The following is a 22,390-nucleotide window of genomic DNA, read 5'->3' as shown; positions in this document are numbered from 1 at the left end:
CTGATTAGGGGCAGGGGCAGGCAGGGAGGGCTAGAAGGCAGGGGCTGGAGGGACCCTGGGCACTAAGGCCAGCACTCGGACACCGGAGGCAGCACCTACTTGGTCACCACGCTGATCTTCACACCAAAGACACCGGTCTGCTTTTTGGACGGTGTCCTCTTCAGGCTCATATCTCGGCTGGTGAATTTCATGGAGAATTCCACTTTGATCTGGTTGAGGGTGAGGCAGGGCATGAGTGCCTGAGGAGCGCCCCCAAAACCTAGGGTCCCTCTCGCCAGGACTGTAAACAAGGCCAACCTCTAGCACCCAGGGCTCCATAAAATACCGGCAGGGTGGGAGTGGGTAGGGTGTAGGTGGAGGAGAAGGGAGAGGGGCTGGGCTAAGGGGACAGGGGCAGGATAGCACCCCGAGGACACTGGCCAGAGGTCGGGCTGCCCACCCACTGCGCAGACATTTCCTTCTCTCCAGCTCACCCCATTCATCTCGATCACATCTGTGTGCCAGTTCTTGGTTTCTACAGTTTGTGGATCCAACTGTGAAGAAAGAAAGAACGGGAGTGAGATGACAGCCCAGAGACCAAGCCAGAGCTCTCTGTTGTTCAGCCACTGCTCATCAGGTGGCTATATGGTCAGGAAGGCAGGAGGAGGACTTGGTGCTCATCCGGAAACCAGTCCTTGAGTAGCTTCAGCCCCCAGCCCCTCCTGCCCTGGTTAGTGAAGGAAGCAGTGAGGAGGTAGGGCACACTGTTAGGTAATTTTGCCCTCACAGCTCCTTCACATCCCATCCTGAAATGGGATGATCACCCATTTCACAGATGCAAAAACTGAGGCTCACAGACAGTAAGCAACTTGCTTGACCACCTGGCGTCGACAGGAGGGGATGTAGCCCGTGCACTGGAGGTGCTGAACGGGAGGCACTGCAATGCAGAGCTGGAGCCCAGTCTCGGCAGTCAGGCTGCCTGGTCTGAATCCTGGCTCTGGGCCTGCAGCTTGGGATGTTTTTACCTTGCTACGCCAGCCTCATTTGTTTCATCTGTGCATTGCAGTCTAACAGAACCTCCCTCGCTGGACTGTTGTGGAGGCTCAGTGAGATACCTGGGGTAAGCAGCTGGCCCCCAAGGAAGCAAACACTTGGCAGGGGAGGCCCCCGCATCGGGCAGGGGCCCCAGGGCGGTGGGCTCACAGGAAGGGCTCAGAGGCCTCCCTCACAGGGGACTGGACACGACTCTGCTTCTCTAACCCAGCGGCCTTCAAACTGTTTCTCCTTGTGCGCCCACAAATCTGAAAAACCATGCACTCTCTGGCACATTTTAAATCAACATCTGAATATTTCCAAAGGAAGTTTAAATACTTGCAAGGAATAGAATTTCCAAAATAATGTAAACATTTACATTTTAAAATAAAACTGTTACCTCATTCTCTTAAATGTGTTCAGTGAGGTCCAAATACCATGCGATTTGATACCGCTTGTCACCCACTTAAAAAAGACATGACGAGCTCTTCTTCCCTCTGCAGAAACCCCATGTTGCCTCTTGTTCCTTGAACTTGTTTCTATTCTATTTTTCCAAAGGGGTTTGTCCTAGTTTGTATTTTTTGATGTTAAAGTCTTTTATTCGTCACCCTATTTTATTTCACTTCAACAAAAACATCTGTATAAATGGAAATGAAAAATTTCCTGAGGCCATAAGGCTCTAAATATTCGAAACATATTCTGGATTAGTTATTACAATAGTTAGCAGTACACAATAACAAATTAACCAAACACATTAGAAGTTTTAATAAATATTCAGCAGCAAAGGACCATTTTGGTGGGACTGCATCTCTTAACCAGATGGGTAGAGCATTTTCTGGTTTAGTTCATGCATGTGTACGAATAGTGTTTTTGGCTAGGGTGAGAGAGGGGTTCAGCATCAATTCTGTTGTTTTTTTTTTGGTTTTGTTTTTGAAGATATAAAGCACAAAACACCCTGTTCACACAAGTAAGTAAATGAGGCTGAAAATAGTTTTATCATAGCAACGTCAGGCAATTTTTAACCTCTTTTCTCATTATCTGCCTTAAATTGCACATATACCCATTGTCAAAATTTATGTTCAATAATTTCTGCCAATTTCCATCGGTTTTGTAGAAAACAGAACAGGGAACCACCTGGCTGGTGAAAGGATCTGTAACCCAGCCATTAGTCTTTCATTTTCCAGCACCCGCACCAGCATTTCAAGCGGCCCCTCTATTGTGCACCCAGGAGGTGTCCCACCCCAGGGCCAGCCCCACCCCCCAGCTCCTCTGCAGAGAGAGGTGATGTCAAAGGTCCTTCACAGGACGATCGCTTTTTGACAATAGCACCTATGGGAGTTGAGGATCTGCAAATTGACTCCCTTGAAACTCTCCCTGCCATGCACCCCTCGGAAAGTCTCTGCACACCCCCGGGGGCACGTGCAGCTTGAACACCACTGTTCAACACGCCTCACCAGAGGAAAACTGCATCCAGGTCAACCCAGGGTGGGCTGGGCCCTGGCGCTTCCTACAGCTCAGGGTAAGTCCTTCCTGAACCTTCTATCATGCACACACCAGCTGGGGACAGGTGGTACCCACGCATCTGATGGGGCCTGGGGTCTGCGCCTGGGCCAGCTTTGGCCCCAGCCCAGCCTTCAGCAGTCACTTCTCTGCCCAGAGGAGGGGCAGACCGAGAACAGGAGAGAGGGAGAGCGGGATGGAGAGAACTGAGCACCCCCATGCTCCCCACCCAGTACCTCCTCAAACACACAGCGAAGCATGTGGGATTCACCAGCCTGGCTGCTGCCCAGCTCTCTATTCCAGAAGGCTTGGGGCCAAGTCTCCTGCTGGGTCCCAAAGGAAGCCCCAAGTTTGGCCTCATTTTCCTGAAACCTCCCTCCCTTCTAAAACTTCTTTTTGTCCCAAGCTCTCGCCAGGCCTTCATCTCATCCAGAATGCTGGGTCTTGGACACGGGGCCTGGGTCTGCCCCCAACCCTGTCCTCCAGTAGTAGCCACCTGGAGTAGGGAGACCTCAGCTGTTGTCAACAGAAGCAGATGCTCACTTTGGGGCCTACATTCTAGAGCGACCTGCCCTTTAGCGCAGGTCTCTCTGGGCATCAGCATGAACCAGCATGGTCATGGCACCTGGAAAGATTCACAGAATGCCACTCCCCTGTCCCAGCCTCCCCTGACCTGGCACCTGCTACTGACTGAGCCAGGAGTCCTTCCATGGGTCCTGGAGTGGCATCTGGATACAGCCCAAGTGGGGAAAGTATAGGGACTGAGTCAGACTGACCTGAGTCCAAATGTTTGCCCTTCACTCAACTGTGTGAACTGGGGCACGTCACTTAACCTCCCTGAGCCTCAGTTTCCTTGTTGGGAGCGTCCACACCTACCTATGGAAAATAGTAACAGCATCTCAATTAATCATCATAACAAGCCTCATAGGTTCAAGCCTTGACAGCTGCTTCCATTTTATAGATGGGGATATGGAGGCTTAGAGAGGAACTTGCCCAGGGCCACACATCTAGAAAGTGAGAACTGGGGACAAAATCAAGTCTCTCTGACTCACCTGCTCGGCCAAACCTGCAAGATAACATGTAAAGCACCCGGCCTGGTGCCTGCACCTCTTGGCAACAAGGGTGGCTGCTGTTAGCACTATTTCTTTAGAAAGGAGACATCAGGGTTCCTGGTGCGTGGTCTAGCTCCATGGGCAGACCTGGGTGCTGGCAGGCACCTCCAGTACAGTCCTTCTGTTACTTCCCTCCCCACTGCTTCTGTTCTAGCTGCCAGCTAGGAGCCCTACATTTTCCTGGGAACATCTGCGACAGGAAAAGCAACTCCCGATGCTAAGGCCCAGTGCCAGCCCTGTTTCCTCCAGAAAGCCTTCCTGGATTACCCCAGGCGTCAGGACTCTTCAGTTCCCCTCTGCCCCTTGCACTAAGACCTGGTCCCTCTGCAGCCTGCCAGCACCATTTGCAGTTGCTTTAAATGCACCAGCCTGTCTGAGGCCAGGTCTGGGTAAGGTGGCACTTTCGAGTTTTACTGCAAGTCCCCACCATTGCCACATTCCCAACCCCCTCTACAGGTGCACCCTGGTACCCACTCAGGGAAGCCTGCCCCCCCCTCCCCCTCCCCGACAATGAAGTTCTGTCTCTCAGGAGGCCAGCAGCCTCCAGAAGCCAAGTCTATTTCAGGATGTCATTTAAATACAGAGAAGGGAGGGTGCAGAGCAGAGAGGGACATGGCACGTTTTCCAGAGAAATGCTGTTGCCTGGATTGCTGTGGCTATTTATAACCCCTGGGAAATGTGGACTCTGCTATTTCCTGATTAGATTAGCACTGGGGGCAGAGGGGCCAGACCCAGGGATGGCAGTGGATGGGAACACCTGACCGCTCACCCTCTAGTCCCAGCAGATAGGCGCCATCCACCAGCCCTGTGGAGCAAACACCTGGGGGACGTCAGGTCACCTGAGAGAGGGAGGTATATGGGGCTGCAAAGGGCCAGGCTGGGGGAGACCCCAGAGGGCCCTCCTTCACCCTACAGGAAATGCACAGACAGTGGGGCTCCCCTAAGGTGGGCCGCAGAAGACAGACACAGGCCATAGAACATGCTGGAGAAAGTGACAAGTGAGTGGGCTGTACCTGGCTGCTGGGAGCAGCTCAACCTTTGCATTTGGACTTGGTCAGACCTCTCTGTCAGGGAGAATTGGCTGACCTCTGGGACTGATGTCAGGAGAGAACTACTAGGTTCCCTGCAACAAAATCCTAGGCTCCTGCTGGGCATCCTGCTTCCCCAGGTGGGAGACCTCGGATTCTCAGGGAGACTCTGGCAGGTGCTGGGGAGGCCGTCTTACCTAGTTGGGCTTCAGTGGTTTCGTGTTTAGGGCAGGAAACACCCCAGTGGCCTTGCAGAGGGCTGAGTGTTAGAGGATCCAAGGGTGGGGAGATGCTCAGTGCACAGCTGAGCAGCCTCCAGATGGTGGGGATCACCTTCATTTTGAGAATGTCCTCAGGGGTCCCTTCTGAGAGGTCTGAGCCCCTCCTCCTGGCCCATTTGTTTCCAGCCTGGGGCAGGTGACCCTAGTGCTGCTCCTACCCTCTGGCTCCAGGGCCATTCATGCCCCACTCCCCACCCCCCATACTTGGGATTTCAGTGGCACCAGAGAGTCTGGGGTCCCCATCCTGCTCCTGTGAGTAGGTGACAGAGCCCACGTTCAAACCTGGGTCCTTCTGACAGTGAGCAAGTCTTCCCACTATACCACACGCCTTCAGGCATGCAGCTGGCCTGAAAGCCTGGTGATTTCTGTCGCCACCCCTCCCCTTCCCCTTCCCATGGGCTACTTCAATCTACAATGAGGGGCCTGTGGTGGCCCCGTCTATATGCAGATGGCAAACCAGTGTCAGAACCAGCAGTACAGCCGGGGGAGGGGGAGGCACAGGCACAGAGGTGCTCAGTGGGTGACGGGGCCCATGGAGACAGTATTCACCAAGGCCCCCAAGGGCTCCCGGACTCCACTTCCATCCCCATAGTCCCTTGATGCTACACGCCTCCCGTTAGAGCCTCACTGTGTCACTTCCCCAGCACAGCCCTGTCCGACCTCCTGTCCCTCTAGGCTGAGCCCCACCCTTTCTCTCACCCCAGCACTGTTCTCCTGTGGCTCTCTGGACCCAGGGCCTGTCCCTGAGTGGTGGTGTCGACCCTGAAGCCCAGAGTTGTTTTTAGAGCTAACGAAAACTAAGTGCTTCTTAACAATAAGGGCAGTCAATTCGGCACACCGAAGCCGTCACCCTAAGAGGTAGACGGGGTACTGAGTGGGAAGGCAGAGCTGTCTGGCTGTGTTTTGGGGAACGCCTGCCAGAGGCTGAGTGCTGGGCTGCGACCAGGCCCTGAGCCAGGTGTCTTGTCTGACTGGGGTACGTTCCCTGTGGCTCCCAGGCCAGTGGCCACGGTGGCGGCCTGGGGTTGGCTTTCCCCTGCCCTGTTCCAAGTGCATTCACATGCTCTGGGCTGGGTCCCCTTGGGACACCAAAGCCAGCCTGTCATTGGGACAGACCACAGGCGTAAGAGGCATGGTAGGGCTGGCAACGGGGGGAACAGGGAGCTGCCAAGAGCCTGCCTCTCCTCCCTCTTGGGGAGGGTACTGTAGGATTCCGTCAACGTGGCAGGGTGGAGTGGGAGGGGGATGCCAGGGCCTCGATCTTGGCTTCCAGCTCAGCAGCTGGGTCAGGGAGACCAGGGTCAGGTTCAGTCAACTCACCCATCTTCCCAGAGGCCTGCCTCCCCCCAAGGCCAAGCAAGGTCTGCCCTCCAGCCCTCACCTGCTGGGTCAGACCCCCGGACTCCCAGGCCAGCCACACGACAGGCTTGTGCAAGGCACTGGGACGAGGCCACTCGCCTCAGCTTGCCTTCCCCTACCCCCTCCCCAGAACTTTGAAGTTCCCAGAGGCCCACATATGGAAAGGGTTTAGCAGCTGAATGAGGCTTTTATTGAAGCCAGGTTAGCCTCACAGCACCCACTGCGACCAGCGCTCTGCATTCCAGCAGCGCAGCTTGCCCCGTGACGGCCGCACGTTGAGCCCTTGGGCCGGGCATAGCCGCAGACAGAACTCAAACCTGGGCTGCTCTGGGAGACCCCAAGGCTGGGCACAATTCTCCCAGGGCCCTGGGCCCTGTCTTTTCAGAGCTGGCCCACCTCCCACTGCCTTCCCTGCTCACAAAGTCTGGAGAATTCACCCCAGAACCAGGCCTCAAACTAACAGCCAGGAAGTGGCCCCACCCCAGCTCAGGGACATCTGGGCACTGGGGCAACAAGGGCAGGTCACTCGGGAAAAGGAACTGGTCAGGGTCAAAGCAGCACAGAGGCAGCCCCAGCAGCCCTGCCTCCAACCAGAAGGGGCCACTTTAGAGGCCAAAGTCCGTGGCAAGAGGCTACCTGAGGTCCTGGCTGGGAAGTTTCATGGGAGCTGCTGTGGCTGGGCCAAGGCAAGGGCCTTCTGCACAGCTGTGGGCTCAGTGGCCTCCCTCTGAACTTGGAGCCGTTTGGTAAAAATGATGCAAGTCCTTCTCTGAGGCTGAGTTCATCCCCCCTTGCCTGGCCAGGAAGGCTATCCGGGCACAGGGCCTGCCAGTAAGAATGGGCGGCACCAGCAATGCCACGGCCTGTGCCCGCTGAGGGGCCTCCCAGTGGCCTCTTCCCTGGGCCCCTCCTGCCACGAGCCTCGTGTTCACTACACATCATCAAAAGTTACTGCCCACTGCTCCGCACAGCATGCTGGCTGGGAACCACACAAAAAAAGGCTACTGGGCAGGACCCCCACCTCCAGGAGCCCCCCACCCAGGGCACACAGCTCTGGCCCCAACAGCCCCATGACCACCCAGACACCTGAGAAACAGCCGCGGGCCCCCAGCAGGCTGTGGGCCTCCTCCTCGGCAGGGTGGCTAAGATCCGGCTGCCTGGGTTTCAGTGCTGGGTCCTCTACCAAGCCACTCAGATGACCTCATCTGTGTCACTCTCTGAGCCTCAGTTTCCCATGTGAAAATGCATGGCTAACAACAACAGCGCCTCTTAGGTCGTCAGGGCGCAGAACAATGCCTGGTACCCAGCCTGCACTCAGAGCACGTCAGCGTCACCAAAACTGGGCTTAACCTCTCAGGGGGCTTCCCACTGCGCTTCAGTTAGAAACCGAACTCCTCGTGTGGCCTGCAAGGCCCTCCTCAATCTGGCCACTGCCCCCTCCATCTGAGGTCATCTGCAGTCTCCGCGCAGCCTCTGTACCTCTGCACACACCGCGGTCGCCCCTGCTGCAGGGCTTGTGCCTTGCTGGTCCTTCTGCATGGAACACACTGTCCCGGATCTATCAAGAATCCTTCCTGTCATTTAAATCTTAGCTCAAAATTCTCTAAGCAAGTCCTCTCCCTCCCCGTTACTCTCTAACCCATTACTGTTTCACTTTACCCATACAGCCTGAAATCTTACTCATTGCCTGACTCCTCCTACGGCAGAAAGTTCCACAAGAGCAAGGCCTCTCTGCCTGGGCCACCTGTGCAGTGGCCAGCACACTGAAGGTGCCCCCTCAATATTCAGGGGCCAAATAAACTAACTGGGATGTGGGGGGTGGAGCAAACAATGCCTTTCCCCCAGGGCTCCTTCAGGACCGGGGGCGAGAGGGCCCCCGTTCCAGCTCGCCTCTTCTCCCGCGCCAGTGATGGGCTGGCCTGGGCCGAGGAGCAGCCGTGCCCGCTTCCACCCAGACTTTCCCAGTGTGCTGAGAGTTTAAGGCTTAGGAATAGAGATCTTGAGATACGGCCAAAACCATCATGTGAACTGGATCTAGGTCATCCTGGGCAGCCCCTTCATTCTACTGATGCCAGAGAACCAGAGAGGTGAAGGGATTTGCCCAAGGTCGCACGTCAAGTTAAGACAGTGGACTCAGGGCTGTGTCGCTTTTTGTGCCGCACAAGCCTGAGGGGTGGGAGTTCTCCAAGGAGGAGGCCTTCAGGCGCCTGACGGGAAGGGCAGCTGTGGCTGCCGCTGTTTGGCTCTGCACATCAGAGGCACCACCTCCGGCTGGGGTCCCAGGACAGTGACCGTTCCAGCCTCTCCCTTAGCCAAAGCAGAACCAGGGACATCACTGTGAGGTTACAAGGGGTTATAGGGCCCTCCCAGCCTCTCTGCAGAAGAATCTCAAAGGGCGGCCCCCATGGCCACTTCCCACCTCCCTAGGGCCCATCATGGGGGACTAAGGACAGAGGGCCTTAGTCTAAGTCTCACTGGGATCCAGACCCAGGACTCACTCTGGCTTCCTCCCAAGGCCTGGGCAGGAGGTTCTAGGTGTGGGAAGGATGTGTTCCTTTAGGGTGCTAGGGAGCTCTCAGAACACAGCATGATTTGACAGGGAAAAGAAAGCCCATAGGGCACTTGCTGAACAGCTCCTGACAATGTGGGCAGCCAGCAAGGGTGCTCAGCAGGGGGCTGGGGCTTCCCAGAGGGTTTCCCAGTGCCTGGCAACTCCCCCAAGCCAGCACCTGCAGAAGTTTCTGGGCTCTTTCCAAAATGTCTGCCCTCCTGGGGCCTCCCTGCCTCTGGATTCTCCTGCAACACTGGGCTCGGGCAGCTTTCCCTTTCGGGAACCACCTTGGTTGGCAGGCTCAGCTCCCCCTGGTCCAGAGCACCATCCAAAAGCTGGGGCACCAAGCCCAGCATGGCTGCCTGGCCAAGCCACCTGTGGATCAGAGAGCTGCTGGGGAGGGCCAGTGCCTCTCCAGGTGCCAAGAAACAGCACCTTGCCAAGTTCACTTAGAGCAGCAGGGGTTTCCCTCCTTGAGGTCTGTGGCCCTCTCTAAAGTATCACACAATTTGTGTGACTGGATGGCTCTGTGTCTGGGTGGGGGCTCCAGAGCCTTCACCTGATTCTCAGAGTCGAGGACTCCTGCTTTGTGGAATCACACAGGCCTCTCGGAGCCAGCTTAGTGGAGAAGTGGGAGCACTGGGGTCAGGAGGCCACCCCTGTGACGCCAGGAGTAAAGCCCTCTCTCTCTCCAGGGAGTAAGAAAGTGCTGTGAGAAGCATAGTGACTGCAGGAGGGCAGGGAGGTCACGCCACTCCCTTCCCAACCCTCTAGCTGGCCTGGTCACACTCCTGGCCTACACAGAGGCCCTGGAGGACATGAGCAGGTTGCAAGGTTTGCCAGTCCTCTGGGAAGGCACCACTGTCCCCTTCCTATAGCTGAGGGATCACTACAGAGGTGGGGGTGGGCATGTGCATGCTGAAGACATGGGGTGCAGGTCCCTTCCTTTTAGCAAACAAGGTGGAGAGGGGTGCAGCAGGGGGTAGGGGGCAGGGAGCAGGGGGCAGGGCTGAACAGTGGGCACCCGGAGCAGACAGGTGTCTGTTGCACAATGTGTCAAGATCTTTCTTGATGCCCAGAGCCAGAACATGAAAAAAAGTCCACGAGCTCACAACACATCTGTGCTACACCTCAGCACCCCTGTCCCCTCAGCAGCAGTGAGTGGCAGAGTGGGCCTTGGGGTGTATGCACGGTTTGCATAACTGGTGCTACCTGTTAGGAAGAACTGTCCATTTAAATGACAGACTCTGGGGGGGCCAGGAGCTGTCCTGTGGAGGCAATCAAGAAAGTAAAGAAAGGGACCCTCCTGAAGCCTAAGGTTCCCCAGACAAGTGGCCAAAAGGTGGCTCCCCTCATCCTGTCCTTCCTCAGGGGACATCTCTGGCCCTCCCTAGAAGCAGGGGGAAGAAACCCCATCTTACAGTCGGCAAACTCCAAGGGTTTGGCAGCAAACCCCTCAGTTTACCTTGCCCGCCTCCAGCTTCCAGAGAGAAGCTCCTTGGAGGCAGGAATTCTCAGACACAAATGGCAACCCCTCAAAGCAGAGACAAGGTCATCACTCTCCCTACTCCCCCGGACCCTGCCAGTTCTGCTGGACTCCCCACCTGCAGCTGGTATCTGGCCTGGCTTCAGTGGGAACATCTTGGCCTTGGTTACAGGGCGACAGTGGGGCCTAGATTCCCCCCATCACAGCCCCCAGACAAATACTTCTGGCCCAGCCTCACTGGGGCCCTCCTAGGCCTCTATGGCTCCCACAAGTGACCCCATTAAAACCTTTGGATACTTTGGGGGGTGGGGTTTGGGATTCCTTTTTCAGCCCCTCCCCTCCAAAGTGCAACCAAAGGATCTGGCAGCAGGCAGGATGGGAGGAAGGACAGGCAATGAGCCTGGTCTCCTCAAGTGTGATTTGGAATAAAAAAAAGGAAAGGAGAAACGCGAGGTTAAATGCCAAGAGGACTGGCAGAACCCACGAACCCAAATGCCACGTGTCTCCTCTGCTAAATGCTTGCACAACAATCCAATTGCCAAGTCAGAGGCCGAATGAGGCTTCAGCCCCAGAGCTCTCTCTGGGGGTAAGAGAGCCCCCTGGTATCCAAAGGAGACCCTGTGAGTGGTCCCTGAGCAGACTCCTTGGGCCAGATGCCCTACAGGTTAATGCTGGGACTTTTCCCCTACCCACCAAAGCTGCTACCTGATCTAAGTCCCCTTTCCTGGCAGGGAGCCTGTTGCACTGCAAAACATTAAATAAAGAAAGAAAAAAATAGGTTAATGCAGCCAGAGAAAGAAGAGAAGTGGGCAGTGGGCCTGACTCCACAAGAAGGCCTGCTCGCCCATCAGCCTGGGCACAGCAAGGCAGGCCCAGCAGGGCGAATGAATGTCCCTCTGTCACCCACGGTGCAGACCCTTTCTGTGTCCATGACACAGACAGACTCTATCACACAGCAGGGGCTAGGACAAGGAATCACCCGCCACACAGAGCCTCCCAGCGCCAGAGCCACCCTGCCGTTGCACTGATGCCAATCAGCCCAGCAGCCCAGCGCCTGGCTGGCCCGCCACGCTTGCCCAGAGAGCACCATGAGACACAGAGCCACCAGACACCCCCAGAGGCAAAGACCACTGAAGAATTCCTGAAGTGGTTTCTTGGCTTTGCCAGCCACGAATACATAGGGAAAGATTAAAAAGTCTGGGAAAGTCTGGGATTTTAGGGTTTAAAGTTGCTCCCTACCTGCCAGGCACCTCCCCAAAGGTGCAGGGAAATTGGAAGGGCTCTGTTTGGCTGGCACTGGGCCAGGAACCTGCTGGGTCAATTTCTTGCCAACCTTGAGGTTTGGGACTGGACGAGGAGCTCTAGGCTGGTGTCTGCTGGCCTCAGCAGGGTTTGGGGAGAGGGGGTACAGGGGGGAATGGCTCCGTGCTGCCGGGCACAGATAGCTGCCTCAGCATAGAGGGGCTCTGGTAGTAGCTGAGGCAGCAGGGCTCTGCAAAACTGGTCCCCAGAGAGGCTGAAGGTGACACAGCGGCCAATGCAGGACAGCTCAAGTTGCTGCCCTGCCCAGCACTTTCCAGGACTGATGTCACCTCTGGGAGGTCAAGTATGCCCCACTGGCAGGGGATAAAACTAGACCAGGAGCCAATGCGCCCAAGAGTACTTCCTCTTGGCAGGTGCCAGGAGCCTCAATGCTAGCTGGCAGTGAGGACTTGTGCAAAGGGTCCCCTCCTGAGCTACAGGAGAGCCTGCAAATCCCCATCAGCTACAGAGACTAGCCAAAGCCTTCCTATCACTACACTGATGGGCACGGCTCTGGCCACCAGGACAGGCAGCCTGCAACACCTTGCTCAGGCAGTGAATTTGGTCTGCAGTTATCAAGCCTTTACTGTGTGCTGGGCAATGGGTCTGGCTCTTCCTCGGATGCCCGATGCCAGGGCCCAAAGCCAGCCCCGAGGCAGCCTGCCCAGCTGCAGGACAGTCAGCTTCTATCTCAGATTTTAATCCCCACCCAGGTCTGGGGCTGCAAGCAGGATGGGCAGTCTTCCCTGGCACAGCTTGGTCTGAACTGCCCGCTGGGTCAGGAAACCCCTGGCACACTGAGTTGCCTGGTGCCTAGCTGGCACCGTGCCAGCAGTCAGCTGGGTGGTCCCTGAAGTGGCAGCCTACAGACCCCAGACTCAGCAGCACCTCTGCCTCCCCGCCACCCCCCCTTCCTCCCTGGTAGGGAACGAGGCCACAGTCCCATACAAAGAATCCTCACACAACTGATGGTGTTGAGTGCCACTGTCAGTGCCCCTCAGTAAAGGGACAGCCAGCAGTGTCCACTGGATATAAGGGGTAGGGTCTTGGCTGAAGACCATTGGGGGCCACTGATACCCAGGGGCCTCTTGCCTAGTCTGTTCATATTCCTGCCCTTATAGACTCAGAAAGGAGCCAGGCAATCCTCTCCCACAGGAGACAACCCCCCTTTTCCCCAGACAGGGACAGAGCAGAGCAAGCAGCCAGTGTCAGCGGCAGAGGTAGCAACCAGCGTTAATCATCAAACTAAGGCCACGGAGAGCAGACCCCACGTCTGTCCCAGGACTCCACAATCAGGTAGGAGCTGGGATGGAGCTCCACAAGGAGGGGGGCAGAGCGGCCCCAGCACCCCCAGGCCTCTCTCGGTCCCTCTAGTCCACCCCGTCTGGTCCCCTCCAGCCCCCCACCGGCACCTTTTGGCGGAGCAGCTTGCTGCGCACACGGCCCCAGAGCCGGGCGCCTGTGTTGGGGGGCCGCTTGCTCCCGGGCTCCTCCAGCTGGTCCAGGCAGCAGCGCTCCAGGGGCTCGCACACCGCCTTCAGGCTACAGTCGGGATGAGGCAGGACGTCGGTCATGCCGGCGGCCCGACGGGTCCGACAGGGAGCCACAGGGGTACCGGAGCCCCGGAGCTCAGCGCAGAGAGGGCGCGTCCGGAGCGCTCAGCCCCAACGGGGCAGTTACTCGAGCCCGGCCGGGAAGCGCATGGTGAGAGGGGAGGCTCCGCTTTCTCCTCCGCTCGGTCCCTGTCCCCGGAGGCTGCTGCTGGGAGCGGGGGACTGGGCCCTCTCCTCGCCTGCTGGTCCTGGCGCCGAGTGCGTGCGCCACAGACGGCCGGCCGAGCAGCGCCGGGAGGTCCCCGCCTCCACCGAAGGAAGTGACTCAGAGGCACTGGAGGCTGCCCCTCCAAAAAACCCAACCTCCCGGTTTTAACTCCTGGCAGGCTGGGGCTCCTCCTCACCGACCCTGCCTTTCTCCCTCCAGCCCCTACTAAATAAAGTTTGACAAGCAGCTAAACACAATCCAGTCCCTTCCCCGCTAGATCCCGGTTAACCCCTTCACCACCAGGCTGCTCCCTGGAGCCGGAGGTGAGGGAGACTGGGGGGAAGCCAGAAGGGGTGGGCAGGGCCAGGGCTCAGGGGCAGGGCTGCGTTTGGCTACAACAGCTGTCCCTGACCTTGAAAAGGATCTGCGGCCCTGGAGGTCAGCATCCTTACCCCCAACTCCTGCCCAAGGTGCCTCCCTCAAGGCCAACTTGGTGACAGGACCAGACAAACCCCTACCAGCAATCGAACCTCCTGTGAAGACTGCAAATAAGGAAGGACCCTAGTGGGGCAGCCTCCTGGGCTTTAGGGGCCCCAGAAGGAATCAGCTACCATGGGCCCTCTCCTTGGACATGAGCAAAAGCCAGGTATGACATTGGTCACCGGTGCCCAGCAAGAGGTGCTCCTTACATGGCCACTTTTAACCACAGGCCTGTGCACCTCACCAGAAAAGCCCAAAAAAGGCTTGTGTTGCTGCAAGGGGCAGAGGATGCCCACTGGCAAAGGGGCACTCAGCTACTTTGTCTGTGCTGGGTGCCTTGGGAGCTAGAGATGTATGAATTTGTTTTTGACCATCAAGTTGGTAAATGTTTTAACCAAAGAGTGAGAAGTGAATCGTTCTGCATGGTAACACCACCAATAGAGCATTGGAAAAACTCCCAACATAAGTTTTCCGGAGAAAAGAGAAAGGCCTGAACCCCAAATGATTAGGGTACACAAACCCAGAAGAGTCCAGCATGTTACACCACACAGAGCTAGGCACAGGGTAGGAAGGAAACCAACATTTTCATAGTGCCAACCATAAACTGGGTCCCATGCAAAGGGCTTTCAAGTATCCAGTTGCATTTAAGTGTCACAACTACTGTAATGTTGGTGTTATCCTTCTGGTTTTAGTACAGATGAGAATGGGGCTCAGGGAGGTCAAGTTCTCCCCTAAGGTCATGTGGCTACAGCCAGGGAGTGCTCACAATCACCGGGTCTCACTGAAGTGTGGCGGATTCTTTGGATTCAGGAAAAAGAGCTGAGTCATGACATTTTTTGGCTGATACCTGGACAGGTGGGTCAGGGCACAGAACCAGCCCTTGGCCTCTGCCATAGTCCTGGCTGGGTCTCAACCAGCGTACAGGTCTTGCAGTTTAACATCAGTGCTTTTTGAGACAGGGATGGCTTCACTGCAGACAGCCAAGACCTGACCATAGCAAGAACTGCCCTTTACTGAGAACTTACTAGGCAACAGTCACCATGCTAAACCTGCACATGGATTATCTCACTAATGCTCCTCAAACCTTATTAAGTAAGTACTGGCATTGCCATTTTCCACTGAGGAAAGTGAGGACACAGAGAAGCTGAGCAGCGTGCCCCAGGCCAGGCCAGGCCATGAACAGAGGTCTGGCTGACTGCAAAGCTTATGCCCTCGCCACTATGATAGCCAGTGTGGCAAGATCTGGTCCTGCACTGCCTTCTGCCTGGCTGGTGGAGGCGGGGCCCTGGGCCCTGTGGGCTCTTGGTGTCCCTGCAGGGCACCGAGGCCAGCTCCATCTCCTCCAGGACTCTATACTCCACACCTCCTTCTGCACAGTGCAGACAGGGCTGGGTTGCCAAGGCTGCAAAGAGCCTCTACATACCTGAGCTTAAGCTGACTAAAGCCACTGCAGCTAAATGGGGCTGAGCCACACAGCCTTTCCAACACCCCAAGGATGAGGGGAAGAGACTCACAGAGGCAGCGATACACCTGTTTCCCCTGTCCAGCTGAGGCCTGAGCCACCCTTCCTGCTTCTCCCAGGCCACCTAGGTGGCACCTCGGAAAGACAGTCTTTCTCCAGCCCCGTGAGGGGCCTGTCAGCTTCCTCACCCCAGCAGCCACAAAACCCATTTCCTCCAGGAAGGCTTCGCTCATTCCTGCAGGCCCCGGTTCTTCATCCCATTCATTTCATCCAAGAGGCCCGACTCAGTGCCTATCTATGTGCCTGACCCTGGGGCAGGGGCTGAGGAACCAGAGAGGAATCAAAAGCCTGCACTTTACAAAGCTGACAGCCCGAGGGAGGAGAGGAGACAGGGGCTTAAACACCTCTCAACAGGAGGCAGAAAGGTGTTCATGCATTTGGCACATACTAATTGTGCACCTACCCTGCGTTGTACTCAGATGGACAAAGCATGGTCTTTGCCCTCAGGAAATCCGGTCTTATGCTCTAGGAACAGCACAGATAAAGTGCCATGAGAGTCTAGAGAAAGGACAGAAAATTTCTAACCAGAAGGAATCAGGGAAGGCTTCCTAGAGGAGGAGGGGCTGGCGTGGCCAGAAGAGCTGTGCAAAAAGGCCGCCCACCCAGCTTTCCCCTGCAGCCCTCAGCTACTGCGCAGCCGCGGGCTGTGTAACTGGCCGGTGAGGAGCCATGATAACTGCTGACCACGTTCACCTGCTGCAGACGCGTGATCGGCGCTTGGCACCACCGGCTGGCAAACTTGGGAACTGGCCCCTCGCTGGCTTTCTAAGGCCTCTTCCCTCTATCTGGGTCACACTTCCCAGGATGCAGTTTGGGGGAGTGCTGCGCAGGGTGCGCCTGCCCCCCATCTGCAGGTGTGTGGGAGAAAGGGGGACAGAATAGATCCTGTTCCCAAAGATCTATGCTTGTCAGTCTTAGGAACCCCAGGCCCAACACTTGTCTGGGTAAAGCCTGTTCTGATTGGAGGAAAGACAGCCAACCAGTCTCCATGGTGACATAAACGCCTTAGCAGATGGGCGGCTGTCAGGAGGCTGTTCCCTGGAGCTGCTCATCTCCCCCTTCCTCCCTGTGGGCTAGGGGCTCTCTAGGGATCACTCAAAGTTGCCTTCTCTTCCCCAAGCCTGACTCAGTTCTTATGGAGCCAACGGTCTAGGAGCAGAGGCTACAGAGGGGTTTGTACAAGACAGATGTTCCCCGCAAGTTCCTCAAAAGCAGCCGTCGGAGGTCAGGTCCCTCCAGCCCACCATGGACCCTTCCTTCCTCATCATTGCTGAGTGGGCTAGGCTGGGCTGTCCTGGCCACCCAGGAAGTGACCACATCCCCTGCCCGCTCTATCCACCCTTCCATCCAGCCACACCTGGCAGGACCCGCCTCCGAGGCCCCCCGTCTGGATAAACAGAGCCTGGGCGGTAAGGCCCCCACGAACAGATGTCACTGCCTTTGGAATTAAAAACATTCTTAGTAGACTGTCCAGTCCTCTCTCATCTCCTCCCCGGGCTCCACGCCAGAGGAATGAGAGGGGCCGTCCCTAAGAGATGCAGGGCAGGACTTTGGGTTACACCCAGGGATAGGGGTATACCTGGGGTGGCCAGGACCAGCCACTCAGCACGGCTGTGACTGAGGTAAAATCAGGCTAAAGCGATCAGCAGCAGCATGGGAGAAAAAAGGTCAACGGGGAATATATGCAGCCTGAGGCGTGTGGGAGGGAGAGGCAGGGATTCACCAGTGCTGCCCGGGTGACAGCTGGGGGTGGGGACGGCTTCCAGGCTAATCCCTCAGCCTGTGAACACGGAAGGAAGGCTCTTCCTCAGAACTTCGGGAAGCCGCTGCCACTTCCCTGGAGCGACCTCCTTTTTCCCATGGGAGTGACTTTCATCTTCCTTCAGGCCCAGACCAGGACCCCGATTCTCTGTCCCTGTCCTCAGTCAAATGACACTGATCCAGGAAAAGGGGTTTCTGGGCAACCAGCTAGGCCAAGGCCAGAGGCACCCAGTGAGGACAGTCTGGAGTAAGGAGGGAAGTGAAGAGTCCCAAGGGGCCACCCATAGAGTCCGGGTGCTGGGGCTGGGAGCTAAGGAGCCTGATATCGTGCTGAGGATGAAGTCTGGGAGGGACGTGATTGGGGTCTGCCAAGGACGGTCCTCAGTCTCGGAGGAAAGCATGGAGAAGGCCCCGAGGGAGCAGGGGTGGGAGGCAAGGTGGCTGTGAGGGCTGCAGAAAGGGAGCCTGCAGTGGTTCCTGCCCAAAGACAGGCTCAGGGGTCCAGGCTGAGAGGAGTGCAGGGTGGGGCGGTGAATGAGAGCCCAGAGGGACCAGGGACCAGGGACCAGGGACCAGGCAGAGGGTGTGCAAGTTGGCAGGGAGGGTGGCACGTCCCGGGGGAACTGTGAGAAATGGGGATGGGAGAGTCCCCTGGAGATGACTGGCCCTGCGGTCCCTGCACTCCTCACGTGTGTTCTCACCTTGTTCTGTGCCAATGCTGACAAAGCCTGCGCATGTGCAGGGCAGAGCTCTTCACGGAACGAGAAAGGCAGGCCCATTGACGTTTTCCTCTCTATCCAACTTTCTGAATATCCGCTATGTTCAAGGACTGTTAGGCTCAGGGACAGGAATTTTGCTCAAAGTCACTAAGCAACCAATGGCAGAGCTGAGCCTAGAAGCTACTTTCCACTCATTTGTTCATTCATTCATTCATTCGTCCATCATTGAAAACATCCCAACTACCACCAGGTGGGAAGGACCTTGAACAGGTCACAGTTTAACTCGGTCAAACTGAACTCCCCAGGGGCTGGACCCTGCCTGCTAAACAACAGCTGTGTATGGGGACGTAGTTCTCTAAGCTCTGGAACCTCACCTCTGTAGATAAATGGCTACTGGTGGCTTTAGATGGATGCCCAGGGTAGGGGTGGAGAACAGGTTCCGGGGTGGAGTCAACGTGTAGAGGATGCATGGTGTAAGGACGGGGGACAGCTACGATTAAAAGCTAGTTGCGCCCTCACCAGGTGGCTTAGTTGGTTGGCGCGTAGACCTGTGCACCAAGAGGTTGCGGGTTCGATTCCCCGTCAGGACACGTACCTAGGTTTCAGGTTGAATCCCCTAGTCGGGGTGCCTACAGGAGGCAACCAACTGATGTTTCTCTCTCACAATGGTGTCTCTCTCTTTCTCTCCCTTCCTCTCTCTAAAATCAATAAAAGCATATCCTTCGGTGAGGATTTAAAAAAAAAAAAGAAAAAAAAAAAGAAAGCTAGTTCATCCCCAGCCTGTCAAGGTGCGATCCTCCCATGTCCCCAAAAGACCTGCACCGATTCGTGGCACAATGCAGAGCACACGCTGCTCCACTCCGCCTGCCCCCAGCTGGTGTCTCGAGGGTGCTTGGAGGCTCTAGACGGCTGAAGAGTCTGAAATAGCCCGGAGCTTGTACACTGCAGAGCTGTCTTGATGGCACATCCCTGGCAACCCCTAGATTCTCACGGCATATCGGTCACGGAAAACAATGGAAAATCCACTTGAGCCTTTGGGAACAGCTTGCTTATGTACAACAAACCCACCCAGGGACAGAGTGGGCAGAGCACAGACACCACATGTCCATCCACTCCTTCCCTACACAACTCCTGCACAGAACTCAAGGCCAGACCAGTGCAGGGACCTCCCCCCCCCGGCTCCTTGCCTGCCGGGGTCTCCCAGCACAGCCAGTGGGCAAGGCACCCGGGGCCTCAGAGGCCCCGTGCTGAAGACACAGCCTCAGGCAGGAGGGTTTGAAAGGTCAGGGTCCACTGAGCCTCCATGCTTTCTTCTTTCTCTAACATTAAGTAACTTTTCCACTCGACTGTAAGCTCCAAGTGAACAGAAGAATGCTCCTGGCAGCCAGGGAGCCTGGGCACAAGTCCTGCCTGGTCACTGTGAACTTGGCAGCCACTTTTTCTCTCTGGGCTCAGTTTCCACACCTGTCAAAACAGGAGCCTGGGCCAGACAAATAGTCAACAATTTTTTTTTTTTTAAAGCAAAGGACACACCCCACCTTTCTTTCCAAATGCTAAAGTCTCCCTGCTTCCCAATCAGATAAAAGCAGAGAGCAGAGGCCCCTGGCTGAAGTGGGGATATGGAGCCCTATCTGCTCACACATCCTCTGCCCACACCCCCTGCTTTGGGGTGCTGCAGGTCGTTCCCAGTAATCCCCATGCTCTGCAAGCAGAATCTGAAGCCCCCGATCCTCTGTTCAAGGGGATGGGCTCTGAGCATTTCCGATGGACAGTTCTCATGAGAACTGCTGTTTCTCTTGACCACAGCCATTGGCCCTCGCTCTCCCTCAGGGTGGAGCAGATGTGGAGGCTAGGAAGCTTAGGGGCTTTTTAAAGAAACTTCCGGTCAGAGTTCCAGATGAAATTCATGTCTTATCTCTACTTCTCTCTCTCCTTTGGGAAAACTGGGCCTCGGCTGGGCTGGTGTGAGTTCCCCGCAGTAGCCTTATAATGGGATGGCACTTATCAAGTCAGTCAGACTGGTGTTTTCTGGGTCACCTTGGCCCCAAAGCCAGAGCAGCTCAGTTCTTACCTCCAAGGGTATGACCAGGCTGCACCTGCCCCAGCCCATGGGGAGAAGGCTGCGCCTGCCAGTCAGACCCTCACCAAGTGTCACCATCGCCCACACCCCCCGTTTTACAGCAAAGGCTGGGCCAGCAGTGAGGGGCCATGGCAGGCTCTGCAGCCCCACAGTGAGGAGCTGGCAGAGCCCAGCTAAGGTGCACCCACCGGCATTCAGTCCAGCCTCGGCCCTTGGTCAGGGAGGTCCCTGGCAATTCCTCTGATAAGTTATTTTCTCAAAGGTTTTGGAAAAAAATCAAAAGTGGGACATCCTCATCGCCCAGTTTTTTGTTTTGGTTTTTTGTTAATCTTCACCCGAGGATATTTTTCCATTGCTTTTAGAGAGTGGGAGGGAGGGAGGGGGAGAGAAAGAGAGAGAGAGAAACATCAATGTGAGAGAGTCACATCAATTGGTTGCCTCCCTCACCCGCGTCAACCGGGGCTGGGAGTGAACCTGCAACCTATGTGCCCTTGACCAGGAATTGAACCCGAGACCCTTTTGTGCATGGGCTGACGCTCTAACCACTGAACAACCCTGCTATTAAGGGGTGAAGCTGGGATCAAATGTGGGTCTTCTGCCTGCACTGAGGAGCCCCAGTCCCAGAGCTGAGAGGACAGTGCCCCTCCTGTGGTCTGCTGAGAGGCTGTGTGCCCTCGGGGCTGAATGAATCATTTCCTAAGGTCCTGGTGCAGCTTCTCTGCCTGGCACCCACCCCTCAGAGGTGGGCGGGGAGCGGGCACCTAGCCACCTGCCAAGATGGCATTCCCAAATGGGGCAGGAGGGAGAGAGGGAGCCTCGAGCCTCCATCTGCTTCCTATTGAACGCTTCCTGTCTCCAGAATCCACTGGGTAGGGTCCAGGCTTCCCAAATCAGGAACACCTGGGAGGGGAGCAGCTGAGCAGGGACAACGAAGGGGTGGCGCTAGAGTCTGGGAACGCCTTTGGACAGCAGAGGGGCTCTCTCGAGGGACCCTGCCCCTGGCTTTCCCCCACCCTGCTGCCTGTATCCAAGTCTGAGTGAGGCATCCAGACCTGCCCTGAGGAGTGACAGGGCACTGGAGAGCAAATGGTCTGAAACAGCTGGGGTGGGCAGGGCCAGGACGGGACAATGGCTCCAGTCACCAGGGCCCCTGGGAAGAGAGGGTGTCTGAGACTCAGAGGGCAACTGTCCTGGTGATCAACCTTCCCCTTCCCCAGGGGCCTCTGGCCTGGCACAGTGGTGATGGTGGCAGCCACGTGGGCCCACTCTGAGAGCAGCAGGGATATAAAACACGAACTCTAGAGGCAGATGCTCCCCTTGGCTGTGCACATCTGGCCCCGGGGGGGGGGGGGTTCCATTTTCTAGGGAAGAGGCTGGAAAGCCACAGCCAGCATGGCTACTTCGGTGTGTGTGGGGGGAGCTGCCTGGGGGTTAGGGGAAAAGCTCTCTGGCTAGCTCCCCAGGCCAAGGCTTACTCACAGCTGCCCCCCCCCACCTCATCCCAGTCAAAACCAGGCCACTCCCAGGGGTCAGGGGGCCAGCTGGGGTCAGTGTGGTCTGAAGAACACATGGGAGAAGGCATCAAGTGCCCACGTTCATGCCTGTCTGTCATTCCACCCAGGGAGGGAACCAAGCACCTTGTGGTACCAGTGGTGGGCCAGTGCTGGAAGGGGCTTCAGGTCAAGCAAGCCAATGCCCCAGAGACTAGGCTCCTAGAGCAATAAAGCTGGCATGCTTCACCCTCAAATGGGGACAACAGACCCCTCAGGGGCCAAAGGGAGGGACCTGGAGTGGGGAAGCCATTGAGTCCAGCCCTAGCAGGCTCCTGACCCTGCTCACTGTGAATCTGCTCACTCTACAGAGTAATTGAAACCAGAAGCACTTCCCAGCTGACAATGGCCCCTTGTTTCCAGCTCCTCACACTCTATGCTCTGAGACTGACGGCACTACTCAAGCTGAGAGCTGCTCCGAGAGGACAAGCTCAGAGCTGCTCAGCCCGGGGGTCAAGGCAGGGAAACCCTGGGCTGGCAGGCAATGAGGGCCCTAACCTTGACCTCCCTGCCCACTCTGATGTCGGTTCATCAAAGCTGTGTTTGACTCCATCTGCTTAAGAAAACAGATGTGACCTCCACCAGCCAAAGGCCCAAACATAGGATCACTGGCAGGTAACAGCCTTTGGGGTTGGGGGGCTGCTTGACAAGCTACACCCAGAATCCCTGCAGGAAGTTGGAGGACGGTGGACTTGGACCTGCCACATGGTCAAAAGGCCATCATTAGACAACCACTGACTGTGTCAGGCCCTGCGCCATGGGCTTCATGGACATTCACATTTAGCACTCATTAGAGCCCATTTTACAGGTGAGAAAACTGAGGCTCAGAGAGGTAGGGTAACTTATTCCATTCTCCCAACTAATGAATGGAGAAAGTCTGACTCTCG

General features: G+C 56.4%; 1 protein-coding gene across 5 annotated transcripts in view; it reads right to left on the bottom strand.

Annotated features, from left to right (window-relative positions):
* ABR (ABR activator of RhoGEF and GTPase) overlaps window positions 1–22,390 on the bottom strand; it is a 168,236-nt gene that overhangs the window by 8,758 nt on the left and 137,088 nt on the right. For 4 of the 5 annotated variants that reach the window (XM_081162881.1, XM_081162884.1, XM_081162882.1 and 1 more), the window contains 2 exons: window positions 474–533; window positions 100–209 (listed from right to left, as the gene is read on the bottom strand). In XM_081162881.1, the coding sequence (XP_081019007.1) occupies window positions 100–209; window positions 474–533 (170 nt within the window). Of the gene's footprint in view, window positions 1–99; window positions 210–473; window positions 534–13,042; window positions 13,595–22,390 lie in introns of those variants that run through there. The other variant, XM_081162885.1, reaches the window with a different exon arrangement.

The sequence above is a fragment of the Miniopterus schreibersii genome (assembly GCF_964146895.1).
Source record: "Miniopterus schreibersii genome assembly, chromosome: 16".
Classification (NCBI taxonomy): domain Eukaryota; kingdom Metazoa; phylum Chordata; class Mammalia; order Chiroptera; family Miniopteridae; genus Miniopterus; species Miniopterus schreibersii.
Note: the sequence above shows the minus strand (reverse complement) of the source record. Positions and strands in the feature narration are given on the sequence as shown.